Source organism: Periplaneta americana, chromosome 1 (assembly GCF_040183065.1).
Source record: "Periplaneta americana isolate PAMFEO1 chromosome 1, P.americana_PAMFEO1_priV1, whole genome shotgun sequence".
NCBI classification, from domain to species: Eukaryota; Metazoa; Arthropoda; class Insecta; order Blattodea; family Blattidae; genus Periplaneta; species Periplaneta americana.
Window position 1 is genome coordinate 177,530,444 of NC_091117.1, and position 14,378 is coordinate 177,544,821.

Genomic DNA, 14,378 nt, shown 5'->3' on the forward strand with positions numbered 1-14,378 from the left:
TGAAGTTACAGGAGAATGGAGAAAATTGCATAACACATTGTATTCTTCACCTGACATAAGATACAATCAATTAAATCCAAAGGTTTGAGATGAGTAGAGCATGTAGCATGTGTGAATCTTGACCTGAGGGGAAAAGACCTTTGTGGAGGCCAATGCACAGATGGGAAGATAATATTAAAATGGATTTGAGGGAGGTGGAATATGATGGTAGGGAAAACTTCAATTGAGTCTTATGGCCAAACGATGCAAATCAGACATGCAGTGCTAAATAAAATTTTTATTAGTATCCTACTTGCACCCAATTATTTTATTACATTTGGTCTCTTGCACCCTGTATTTTGCATGCAGTTATTCTCAGTGGTTATGGCAAAAAATTGTTTTTTTTTTTATCTAGATAAAAACCATTGTATTGGAAATGTAAATTTTCATTTAACATTTTATCAATAGATGGCAGTATATTAATTATTTAAAATGTAATATGTGATGATGATTCTCAGCGGACACTCTCCAAGAAGTGCAGCTCCCTATCATCTCCACAGCAGAATGTCGGAAGCGCACACTCTTCCTGCCTTTGTATCGTGTCACAGACAATATGTTCTGTGCGGGCTTCGACCGTGGTGGCCGAGATGCTTGTCTTGGTGACTCTGGGGGTCCCCTGATGTGTCAGGTCAGTAACAAACTCTCTTTTTCTTCTTCTGATGCATTAAATGTTATCACAGATGATTTCAGATATTTAGACATATACCGGTATATATACGGTAATTACTACTTAGCCAAAAAATTTAAAAAATAATATAATTGTCAAAACTGCCATTGTTGGCAGTATAGTTTCATAATCAGTTGGTTAGCATCGTGAGATGCATACTAAGCTTACTTGAACTCATAATTCATAGATAAAACTATTCTTCTTTAATAGTCTTTTTGCAATGATAAGATACTTTGGTCTAGAATAAAGAATAATTCTAATTGTTATTTCAGGACTATTATTTCTTATTTCATTTTCTGAGCTTCTTTCACAGAACATTATCATCAACAAACGATACTGAATCAATATGGTAATTTACACTTTTAATTAATTGCAAGTGCCTTTATTACATACAGCAATTTTACTTGCATTAGGAATAATTGTAACACGATCACTAGGCATGTAATGTTGGGGACTGATAGGGTGCGTTACAGTGGTTTCAAGTTTACTATCCATTCACCAGTCAGTACTCTAGTATGCATAAACAGTACCGGTACTCTGTTTGCCAGTCACTACTGTAGCATGCGTAAACAGTGTGCCTGCTGAATAATAATGCCGGAGGTTAAAGGTTCTCAGACGCATATTTTTGCAGTGGAATTCGGTGAGTGTTTTGAAGTGCATGATGGGAACATTATATGTCAATTATGTAATAAAAACATACGAGGTGACAAGCGTTATTATATACAGAGACATTGTGGCACAAGAAAAGATAACAAAACACTATAATATCATATTGGTGGAAAGTTCGTAGTTTTTTTTTTTTTTCAGAAAAAATATTTTTCCCAAATGTTTAACAATCTCTTATTGGGTAACTATTGCGAGTAGATCGTGATTTTTATCCATATTGATAGGAAATCTAATAAAGAGTCATTTATCCCTCTGGCATATTTCAATAGCATGAACGGTTTTCGTGTAAATTTAATTTTAAAAACCTCTAAATTCAAGCCATTGCATGAAGCGAGCGAGTGGCAACATCTCGACAGAATGCAGCTTATGTATGGAGACTCACCAAGTTTGTTGACCTTTTACATTTGTATTACGAGTAGAGTGTATTAGGGACATGTTGCTGGACTGCTCAAACTTCAAACTTAGGGGAGAGTCGGGTAGTATCGGACATCAGGTAGTATCGGACAGTGTGTTTCTTTCATCTACCACCATATGCGACATCAGAGAAACGTAACCATGTCAATCAGGTATTATCATCGTGTGGTAGATGAAAGAAACTCACTGTCCGATATTACCCAATGTCCGATACTACCCAACTCTCCCCTAATTTTCTAATTAACCGTGCATTTAATCACAAAACGTAATATAGGTTTTCTATTCTATCGTTCCTTTCAAGCTCCAAGGTTATTTTACTGTATACGAGACGACATAAATAGATATATTCTCTTCTATTTAATAATGAGTTTCTATACTGACAAATCAAGAGTAAATTGAAAACTAATTTTATTCAGATTTAATTTATATTTGTATTTGTATTGATACTTATTTATTCACTGTACAGTCTATTACAGATTATAGGTTTGTCATTATTAGGTACTCACACACATACACACACACACACACACACACACACACACACACACACACTGTTAGCGGCTTTCAACATTGTTCAAATATTATTAAAACCAGATAAATTATGTGATTGAAGTTGAAACCATCTTCATTTAATATAACATTGAATGCTGTCTTAATCTTTTTTCATAGCAGTTAACCAGAATGACTGAAATTTTAATTGATATTTTTTTATTCATCAGGAGAAAGACGGACACTGGTCACTGTATGGAGTAACCAGTAATGGTTATGGCTGTGCACGAGCTAACAGACCTGGAGTTTATACCAAAGTGGCAAATTATGTGCCATGGCTTCAAGCAGCTATGGCGCAGCAGGTATCCTCACTGAGAGACAGCAAAACACAATGCAAAGGACATCGGTGTCCTCTGGGAGAATGTCTCCCTCCAACAAGAGTGTGCAATGGCTTCATGGAATGTAGTGACGGAAGTGATGAGAAAGGCTGCTGGTAACAGAGCAAATCAGACGGTGCCTCATTGAAAATTCATTTTCCTCTTTTAATATAAACCATCATCATCATCACCATCATCATTATCAACACTCATCCGATACTGCTCATATGTTAGATAAGTGATCATATACAAATATCGCAATTTCTTACCCGCATTGAACTTATTTTTATAAAAAAAACTTATACAATTAATGAAAAATTTGCAAAATATTAGCAATTTTTCTTTCAGTATGAAAGCTAAATTGAAAAGTGTTAAATTAATCAATACATTAAATTTGAATATGTTAATGAACTATTATTACGCAATTTTGGGATATGCGCCATAGAAATATATTTGGGTGGCTGTGAAAGAGGGTAAGTATCAAAAAAAGTTAAACATGAGGTTGAGAATAGGCTTAGCCTACATAAAAAATCTAAATAATAATAATTATTATTATATTAATTATAATTAAATAAAAGACTGCCAAAAAGTATTATACAACTGCTCTCCAAAATGATGATCAAGAACGCAGAAGATCTGGAGTATCACATTATCTGAAACTTACTTCTTGGAAGAAATATTACGTTGAATAACAAATTTTAGTGTACGGTAGTAATTAAGTCCAAATAATCATGAAACAAAGCGTGTTAAAAAAGGAAACAGACGATATAACAAAATAAAAATAGGAGATAAAGTCCAACTAAATGATAGAAGTAAATGATTGTTATCTATCTGAAGTATGCAGCTATCAGTTAAGCCTAATAGACTAAATGCTTTAAAATTTATAGAGCAGCTGCTAAGTACCGGTATTGCAAAGATAAGGAATATAATATACCGGTACTAATGATTATAAATCAACACAAAATAATGTTTAAAATATTTTTAAAAAAATTAAAACTTTAAAAACTTAAAATTTCATAGTGTTAAAATAATGATAAAAAATGTATTATACCTTAAATATGCCATATGGCCGTTTCGAAGTACGTTTGATACGTCGTCTGTAATCTTACTTAATGTTTCAGATAGTTTGTCAAACACAAATTAATATGCTCCAGATGACGACGATCTTATAACAGAACTGTTCAGTTGTGGTGGTGGTGGCAATGGTTGGAAATGGATGACAAGTGTCATATATTTGGTCCCCATTCGAATAATGTGTGAGTGCTAGAATAATTTTAGAGGAATTTTATTATACCTTTTCTGCTTGAGTAAAATCTCCAATCTTCTAGTCCAAACTGAGCTATCTATCAACAACAGATTATTCAATATTGTTTTTATCATACAGTACTTGTCAAACATTTTTATTAAAATTCTAATTATAAATTATAAATATTAACAAATATGTATTTATACTAAATGGATACTAACACTAATTGCTACAAAGAATTCCTGAACAATGCAAATACGTATGTAGATAGTACCAATAATACAATTGATATTTCAGAAGATATTTATCATAGATTGAGATTTTGACATTGATAAGGTTAAGTGAGGTAAGCACAACCTAAAAACTACATGGTTAAAAGTTTAATGAGTTAATGCTCCAAATTTTTAGAGAAAATATTTTGTAATGATTTATTATTTAAAACACTGTCTATAGGTCATACTTCCCTGGCTACGGAAAGTATAACCCATGGGAGGGTGGGGGGGGGATGTGTTAATCTGCCTCTAGGGTCGGTGCATAGTGATCAGTTCCAACCCATCTATTTGGTTTTTTCATAATTAAATTATCATTAGCCATATTGAAGATACAAATTTTTTTCCAAAGGAAATTATAACATCTGAAAAAATAGTTCTTTTATTTTTAGTTTCTGTTAATTTACAAAAGATATCCGAGTAGCTCAATTGTTATGTACTACAAAAAATACTGGTATAGGACTGTTACCGGTATTTTTGTAACTCTTTTTCATTGTTCACAGTGGAACAAAGTTTTCGTAAACAAACTTAAAACTGTACCTAAAATGCACTCACCTGATAATGCACAAAATTCACCAATATTATCAATTTTTCAAGTTAACAAAATTTACAACATTATAGACGAAAGCATGCAGTATATTTTACTACTGATTGCAATATTTTATCTCAATCTGAAACATTTTATACGTAGTGTCATACTAATGCTTATATCTGCAGTGTTTGGGAAAAGTGACGTAAGTCACTTTTCACAAACCTTTTTTGATAATTTATTGACAACTTACACTGGTTTATGTCGATTTGATTTTTTTCTGTATGAATTATTGTAATGGGAGGAATACCTATGTATTTTTTTTCCAAGTAAACAGATGTTCCGTAAGTTGTCAATAAATTATCATAAAAGGTTTGTGGAAACTGACTTGTGTCACTTTTCCCGAGCACTACAGATATCATACTTGCCTCACCTGACCTTAAGACAAAGATTGGTAATATGCTTAAGCAGAACAGGAGCTCGTAAGGTACTCTTACAAGGAGAGGACATGCTCTGTATATCACCGAATGGAATAAGATTGTGTGAGATGCAGTGGCGTAGCATGAAATTTTGAGCAGGGGAAGCTAACTCAAGTTGTCTTTCATGCAATATGAGAAAACGTATTACAAAAATACAGTCTTAAAATAAATAGTAGTCAATGTCAAGTCAGCAGTCGAAGATTGGTTGGAACATCGTAAGTAACACCAATAAGGCATGACCTCAAATGGTAAAATATAATTTCATGGTTTACACATATCTCTTAACAAATAGACACGTATACGTATAACATTAGCTCACTCCCTGTCATACTTAGAGAAATCACAATATTAGTATCATTACGTAAGTATGCGTCTGTCTTTTGGTTGTGTCCTTCATTGACACCAAGGGAGTCGGTCATTTGTTTTTTAAATCACACTTTTGTTCGTAAGTCAGTCTTGATAATACAATTGTCCTAAAAAATTCAAGTAAATTCGTGTCAGGAACTGTTGTTTCGCTCATTATTTATTATATCAGCCACAATGCACACTAACACTTCAACTGAACACAACTGACGAAAAGGGATAACTCGGAAACTACTTATTTTAAATGTTAAAGCTAGCTTCTTGGAAGCCTTGCGACACCGGTAGTTTAGTTAGAAAGGGATGGAAAATCTGCGGGGTGGATTACACAGAAGAAACCGGTCTGCTTGGAAGCTGGTGTGTGCAGGCTTCTTGTTTACTGCTGCATCACAAATCATCCTGACCTGCCGCATCACAATATTTAACGCGTAAATATAAATTCTATTAAAATTAATAAATAATTTTGTCCATAAACTGCAGGTTTATTATGAAATTATTATTAACTGGGGAAGCTGAGCTTTTTAGCTTACATTGACGCTACGCCACTGGTGAGATGAAAGTACAAGACGCACTGTTTAAAGTCATACCGTACCTGATATGGGTGACCAATGACCCCTAGTTTTGAAAATATTGGCTATTGTTTGTGACATACTTCCGTTAGGTGCTCAATAGGGAAGCATTAGACTGTGTAACAGCGTAGCCCATATGGTTGGATGATCAGTTGTTATCCAGGCAATCTGAGCTCGAATCTTAACTGGTCCTATATTTTTTTCTTTTAATAGTGATTAATATTGTGATCACAGTTATCTATTTACATACCCATATAATATTTCTCAATGCATTGAATACTTCATCATGTTTTAAACAAATTACTAATTAACTAACATTGTATTGTAAAGGATAAACAATGAAATACTGCTCACATAGGAAGATAAGATGTGTCACTGGTGTCTGTTCTATTTCTGTAGCAGTTATTCCATTTAATTTGTACCCGATTCATTATGATGTCATAAAAAGACACGAAACATACATATTTCCTACACCATGCACAGCAAATGAAAGAAGGTTGTCCACAATCACACACATACCCTTCACATTCACAAACACTTCTCATTCGTTTATTAATTTTGATGCATACCACGCATATTTCAACATGGCTTTGAATATAGGAAGTGACAACTGAAAATGAATGAAAATAATAATAATAATAATAATAATAATAATAATAATAATAATAATAATAATAATAATAATAATAATAATAATAATAATATCAAGCTTTAAAAAATGAGAAGGCATTAGGATTCGAACTCGAGTTGCCTAGATGACAACTCACCATCCAACCACATGAGCTACACCGTTACACAGTCTAACGATTCCCTATTAATCACCTAACAGAAGTATGTCACACACAATAGCCAATATTTCCAAAACGAGGGGTCATTGGCCACCCATACCAGGTATGACTTTAAACAGTGTGTCTTATACTTTCATGTCACAAAATCTGATTTAATTCGGTGTTATACAGAGCGTGTTCTCTCCTTGTTAGTACAGTAATAAATAAACATAGAAAGAAAGTAAATTTAAGAAAATATTGAATCATGTAATAAATGGCTGAACACAAATTAAACCTGGAAATCAATGTGATGTGATACAGTAGGACTTCTTTTCACAAGAAAAGATGAAACTTTACATTTCAATTTCATGCTGAAGGTATCAGTACGAAACGAAATACGGTAGTGTATGGATGATTATATGGTACTGATCCTCCTGTTTCTTTACAACTTTTCATGGGCAAAGATAGAAAAAGAGAAGAAATTTACTCCCCTAACTGCTGGCTAAAACGTACTCAGGGATTAATTCCCCAAATCTAAAGCCAATGTGTAGATGTGATTTCTTAGTACTGGTATATATTATATTTATTACACAATAAAATAAACTATAGTACCGGTCGGCATTTATCCAGTTATTGCTGAGGAGAAATATTGACGTAGGAGGTCATACTTAAGAGTTTTCATTTTGGAGTATTTAATTATATTATAATAAATTATATTGTAGGAAACATTAATTATTTGCCTTGTACATAAATGAAACGATAACCTTCAGAACCTTAATGATATTTATGACCAACATGTCACTGAATTAATTTCAACTACATATATATAAACATTGTGTACATAAACCATTTCACTATCTTTAATTTATTTATTTAGTAGTAGGAATGAAGACATCGAGTGAATGGAACTGGTTTATTTCAATTGTAAATACTGTAAAATATTGAGATACATAACTTATTAAACAATATTACGAACACTATCACTTTTGTAATTATTTCCTTGCCTTAAAAACAGGTTTAGAAATTGAAAGCTGATGGCAGCAGGTAAGGAATTATTGTTTATTTGACGACCATTTCAAAATATGCTATTTAAACTTAACGACATGTTGATAATTAAGGGGACACTCAACTATATTTTGGAACTTTTTTCCTATTTGACCAATCTTTTTCAAATCTGGAGAAAACGTTTAATATACACATGGAAAGTAACATGCAAAATCTCAGCTCATTAGATCTAATACTTTTCAAAATAAAAAGTATTTCAATTTTTAATCAATCATTAATTGAAATATCACTTTTAATTATCATTTTTTATTTTTTGGCTTTGTGCATTTGACTGTGACTTCTCAATGAATAGGGGAAGAATTCTGCATATTGATTTAGTTCTGTCACATAAATTAGTGTAGAAATTTAATTTTTCATTTCTATGACACTTTTTCTCCAATTTTTAAGTTGAGTGTCCCCTTAAGTGACAATTAAATGAAAATAACAGAGAAAATAGCTTCATTTGCCACAGATTTAACAGGGGCGTATTTTGCGGGCTACCGGGGCTACCGGTGGTAGCCCAAGGAAATTACAAAAGAAAAAGTTTATAATATAACATAATGTAATAATTTTGTATTATTAGTTTTACCATAGTAATTAAAATTAAAGTAATTGTTAGATATATTTTGTGTAATAATAGGGTCAGCGGTAGCCCAAACCCTTTAACCAGTATATGCCACTGAGATTTAAAGGTCTGTTCCCAATTGTAAAAAGAAATTGATTATAACTCTAGCAACCTTTTCACATTGAAGTAAATATTACATGTAATTTTATTGACGCAACATTGAGAGAATATTTTTAATAAGTGAAATACCGGTAGGTCTTTTTGTCCAACTTGCGTAAGAGGTCGCAAAAATGAAAGGAATTGAATCGGTTATTGTTGAAAGGAACTAAGTCCACTTTTTAAAGTTTTGAGATAATCGAAAAAAACTGTTTTGTGGATAATCTAGCAGCATAAACCAGCATATATTGCACATATATTTTTTATGTGTGCAATATATGTTGGTTTAATCTTCGATAGATTATCCACAAAACAGTATTTTTCGATTATCTCAAAACTTTAAAAAGTGGACTTAGTTCCTTTCAACAATAACCGATTCAATTGTTAAAAATATATGTATAACCTACCTTAAATGCCATTAAACTTAAAAAAAATATGTGAAACGAAAGTATTAATGTTAATGTGCAACCACAAAGCTCATATTTTAAACAGTTAAACTAAGCTTACAGTAAAACCCCACGTAAGCAAAACAGGGGAGTAAAATTACATATGGTACCATAACACGTATTTTCCTTAAAAAATTGTACTATCTAAAATAAACTGACAGCTACTGGTACCAACTTGTTCTTACTCAATAAAAAGGCTACAAATAAAGGTGAATGCCTTTAAGGAATGCAGTAGGCAGTGAAATCATTTTCCACTCCCTCAATTCACTTGTTTCGTGTTCAGTAACGCCAGTATCTGTATGTTAGTCCCATCAAATGCAAGTTATTCTTTGTTTACATACGGTACCTTTTGTTCCACCTACCTCCTATCCAAAGAACTGTGAACCAGTTACAGTTGAATGAGAGGTGACAACTGAATCCATGTGTATTCACTTCTATGATGCTATAGGTGTTAAGCAGTAGTTGGTGCATTAGGTACCGAAAATAGTAGGGCCTATCTATGGATTATCCGAAATGTTTCTGTCCCATTTAGTTCGGATAAACGGAGCTCTGATATATTATGTATATATGTATACAAGATCAGGCAATTTTCCCCCTTTCCTTTAAATGTTTTCGTTGTTTCAATGCAACAATATCAGGATACATTCATATTTTAATTAATTTTTCATGTCATCACCTTCATGATATAGGCTAGTCCCTGTTCCAGCTTCAAAGGTCTCTGCATCTTTTCATTGATTGTCTCTGACTTCTTTGTCCTTTCGCTGCCTCCTGTATGTAGTCTTTTATTTTATTATTGAGGGAATAATTTGTAATTCTTGGCTGTCTTTAATTCGAATTTTATACATTCTTATATAACCTTTTACAATACGCAAAAATCTCATTTCAACAGCATATATTTTACTATTAATTTCTTATGCAACAACTCAATTTTCACAAGCATATAAAATTTTACTCTAATATCTTTTCTACTTTTATTTTTTAGAGTTCTATTAATTGTCTGGAATGATTGTAATTTTTCTTTCATATTATTATGCCATATCCCAGATAAGTTAGAGTTTTTAACTGTACGGCAGTGGCGGCTCATGCCTTTCTTTTTTTGAATGGGTGTTCACAAAAGAAATGAGTAATGAACACATTGATATATTCCCGTATAGCTGAGTCACACGTCAGAGATAAACCAGTTCTAATATGCATGTACCAAATCTGCGCATATAAACCAAAATTAAAACTATTAAACAAGAGTAGGGTAAAATTAATTCATAGGACTCACCTTCACTGCTGTTGTAGATGGTGTTGAAGATCTAGCTTTATTTGTAGAGAAACTCCATGCGCCTAGTTTTGAGAGATGCATACTTATCAATAACTTTATTATTGAAGTCTCTAGTGTCGTTAACAAGTTTTTTTCTGCTGGTAACATAGCCAATGTACTTAATCGGTCTTCGGTTATGGTGCGGAGGAATGTTTTAATCTTCTTTTAATTTAACACACAATTTCACACACGTCCGTCTCCAAACTTCAAGTGTTACTGTTTCAACTTTCAATACGCACCATTGCAGCTTGCATTTTCCTTACTTTGCTGAACAAAAGACAACAGAATCAGTCCCCGTGCGTAACGGTATTTTGAAAAGAAAGAGTAAACAGAGAAAACTAGAAAAGAGGGAGAAAGGAACAGGATGCCAGACCCAAGGGAGATGGAGCATCTGTTTCTCTGTCACTAGCACTAAGACCTGTGCGAGCAGAGCTATTGTAACCATTGTAACAAACCAGAAAATATTCTCGCCTCAGGCTATTTCACCCTGCTAGAGAAAAATTGTCCGAGCTGCTGTCAACCTGTCCAATGGAGATTTAAAGACACACGAAGGGGACATTCTCTCGAGACGAAAAATGTAGGAACGTTATTATACACTGGAAAGTAATAGATGTAATAATATTAATACAGTAATATGTATGATTATTGTTGGTTTTTAAGGTGTTCACGTGCTCCTGTGCTCATATAGAGGAACCGCTGCTGCTATACGGTCACTATACTTAAGTTGGATTCCAGTCTGAGTCTATACAAAACTAGAAAGTAGTGATGGGGTATGATTTGAAGACCTGTAATTTTGACGCTGTAATAGGTTTGTCATTGATTCTGATTGTGACTACAGTTTCAAAATCACAGCTCCGAGAAATTGCCACTTCTGCCCGATATGTGACTCACAGCTTTGGCAAGTGGTGCAGGTAAACTCGTGTATGTGGCAGCTCCAGAGAACTGCAAATCAGAAGATTAAGTTGAATGACAACTGGGATCTAATTAATTTTCGTCCCACTAAAAAGGCAAAAGGTTAACATCGGCAACTCTTTGATACTGAAGCAATGCACTCTGTTATATTCTTCCACGAATGATTCACACATTGCGATAATAGCTCAGAAAGTGCTTTGTTTTCAGTATACACGCCACGGTAGTCCGTATAGGTCAGTTTCTATCTGATGCTTTTCCAATTCACTGTGGGCTAAAGCAGGGAGATGCACTATCACCTTTACTTTTTAACTTCGCTTTAGAATATGCCATTAGGACAGTTCAGGATAACAGGCAGGGTTTGGAATTGAATGGGTTACATCAGCTTCTTGTCTATGCGGATGACGTGAATATGTTAGGAGAAAATCCACAAACAATTAGGGAAAACACGGAAATTTTACTTGGAGCAAGCAAAGCGATCGGTTTGGAAGTAAATCCCGAAAAGACAAAGTATATGATTATGTCTCGTGACCAGAATATTGTACGAAATGGAAATATAAAAATTGGAGATTTATCCTTCGAAGGAGTGGAAAAATTCAAATATCTTGGAGCAACAGTAACAAATATAAATGACACTCGGGAGGAAATTAAACACAGAATAAATATGGGAAATGCCTGTTATTATTCGGTTGAGAAGCTTTTATCATCTAGTCTGCTGTCAAAAAATCTGAAAGTTAGAATTTATAAAACAGTTATATTACCGGTTGTTCTGTATGGTTGTGAAACTTGGACTCTCACTCTGAGAGAGGAACATAGGTTAAAGGTGTTTGAGAATAAGGTGCTTAGGAAAATATTTGGGGCTAAGCGGGATGAAGTTACAGGAGAATGGAGAAAGTTACACAACGCAGAACTAAACGCATTGTATTCTTCACCGGACATAATTAGGAACATTAAATCCAGACGTTTGAGATGGGCAGGACATGTAGCACGTATGGGCGAATCCAGAAATGCTTATAGAGTGTTAGTTGGGAGACCGGAGGGAAAAAGACCTTTGGGGAGGCCAAGACGTAGATGGGAGGATAATATTAAAATGGATTTGAGGGAGGTGGGATATGATAATAGGGACTGGATTAATCTTGCACAGGATAGGGACAGATGGCAGGCTTATGTGAAGGCGGCAATGAACCTTCGGGTTCCTTAAAAGCCATTTGTAAGTAAGTAAGTATACACGCCACGGTAATCACTATTGTTGATATAATAGATGTCCAGGGTATATCGATTCAATTCCCAGAAGAGCAATGAACATTAACATCTCTCTGCTCGTGATGAAAAACATGGACATTCCTCGTGGTTCGTTCATTTCATTTTCATTCCATTTATTATATTCCATAGATCTTACATGAGCAATAAAGCTTTAAGATGTAGAACAAGTCAAACTTTTACAATATAACAGTTACATTTTTACAAGTTTTTACAATTTTTATAATATTTTACAATTTTTACAGTTTTTACAATTTTCTACAATTTTTTACAATATTTTGGCGAGATGTGAAATGAGGTGAGGACCGAGGATTTACCAAAAGATTACCCTGCATTTGCCTTGTGATAGGGGAAGTAGTTGGGGATAAGTAGTTGGCAGTGATACAGTACTGAGTTCTAGACGACTTGGAAATCTACAGACAGGAAACAAAACCTCATAATCACAAAGAATCATCCAAACAAAAAAATTACTGTGACAAAATTGCTGTTATCTGTCACAGCGATTTATTCATAGCTGTGACGGCAAAATGCTGTCACACCCCACCTCTATTAGAAAAGTACAAACAGTTTCTCTCACATGCAGGAAGGGAGAGACATTGTAAAGTTGTGTGGTAGTGTGGTGCGGCTGATTGTTATTACTATTATTATTTATTAAATTTATTGTTATTATTTACAAACGGTATGTAGCATGAACATAGATGAATATTATCGGCAAATGTTTTGCCATCTTCAGATCATTTTGGTATAAATATAACAATATATGAACACATTACTCGATAAGAACACAAACAATGTCAAAAATTAAAATAGTTACATATAAATAGTTAAAATAATTACTGCTATTTCAAAATTGTTTAAAATATAACAATAAAACAATGAAGAAATTTATCTTCCATTAATGCATTTATGACAAATGGTATTGTTTGTAGCTATAATGAAACCTCTCCTTACGGACACCCCCAAGATACGGACACTCCTCAAATACGGACAGATTTTTATGTCCCAGCTGAAATAATATAGAAATAATTATAAATTGAACTCTCATTTATGGACACTCTCAGACATGGACACGGACAGCTGTTTCACAGTCCTAAAGCTTGCTTTACCTCCTGGCTGCAGACAGAACTTGGTTTTCAAGACCTAATGTGTTATAAAAATGGAAAATTTAGTTTTGAGAACTGTAAGTTACAGAAATTTATTCCTTAACATGAAAGAAGACAATAAGGATCTCGTAGCCTACCACTTGCCCAGCCGGATACCCCTTGTTAGCTGGAAGCAGGTGAATAAACAGAGTCAAAAAATTTAACCTGTCTAATGGGTCCAAGGTTTCCGCGATCTTGAAATTGTATTCGACACATAATTGGGTTAGTAGGATTATTCCCTTCACTTCAATCAGTTCTGTTTCGAGGGACATGGCACCTGAACATAAAGTTTAAGTTGAAAACTGTAAATTACAGTACTGGATAACTATAGACGTAGAATAAAATTGCATGGCACAGTACTGTACTGTATTTTTCTTTTTCGGTCTTATCTACTGTAGTTCAAAGTTGCAAAGAATTTACTGTAGTACAGGAGACTGTGTTTAGAATTAAACTACAGTAATATATATCATTTAAAGCGTGAAGGGATACATAATGCATATTATAAATTTAGTTAGATTGGGGAGCCTCCCTCCCAATAAAGGACACCTCCCAGATGCGGACAGATTGTTATGTCTCTTCAATGTCCGTAAATGAGAGGTTTCACTGTATTACCACAGTCTAGTATATACAGTCGCGAAGCTCAATACGTAGTTAATATGAAAACATTAGGTAGTTG

At 33.8% G+C, this 14,378-nt stretch overlaps 1 protein-coding gene across 3 annotated transcripts in view; it reads left to right on the forward strand.

Annotated features, from left to right (window-relative positions):
* Positions 1–7,851, forward strand: part of LOC138704806 (uncharacterized) — a 180,492-nt gene extending 172,641 nt beyond the window's left edge. For all 3 annotated transcript variants that reach the window (XM_069833082.1, XM_069833099.1, XM_069833091.1), the window contains exons 16-17: positions 498–667; positions 2,506–7,851. In XM_069833082.1, the coding sequence (XP_069689183.1) occupies positions 498–667; positions 2,506–2,772 (437 nt within the window). In that variant the 3' untranslated portion in view covers positions 2,773–7,851. The remainder of the gene's footprint in view (positions 1–497; positions 668–2,505) is intronic.
* The last annotated feature ends 6,527 nt before the right edge of the window (positions 7,852–14,378 follow it).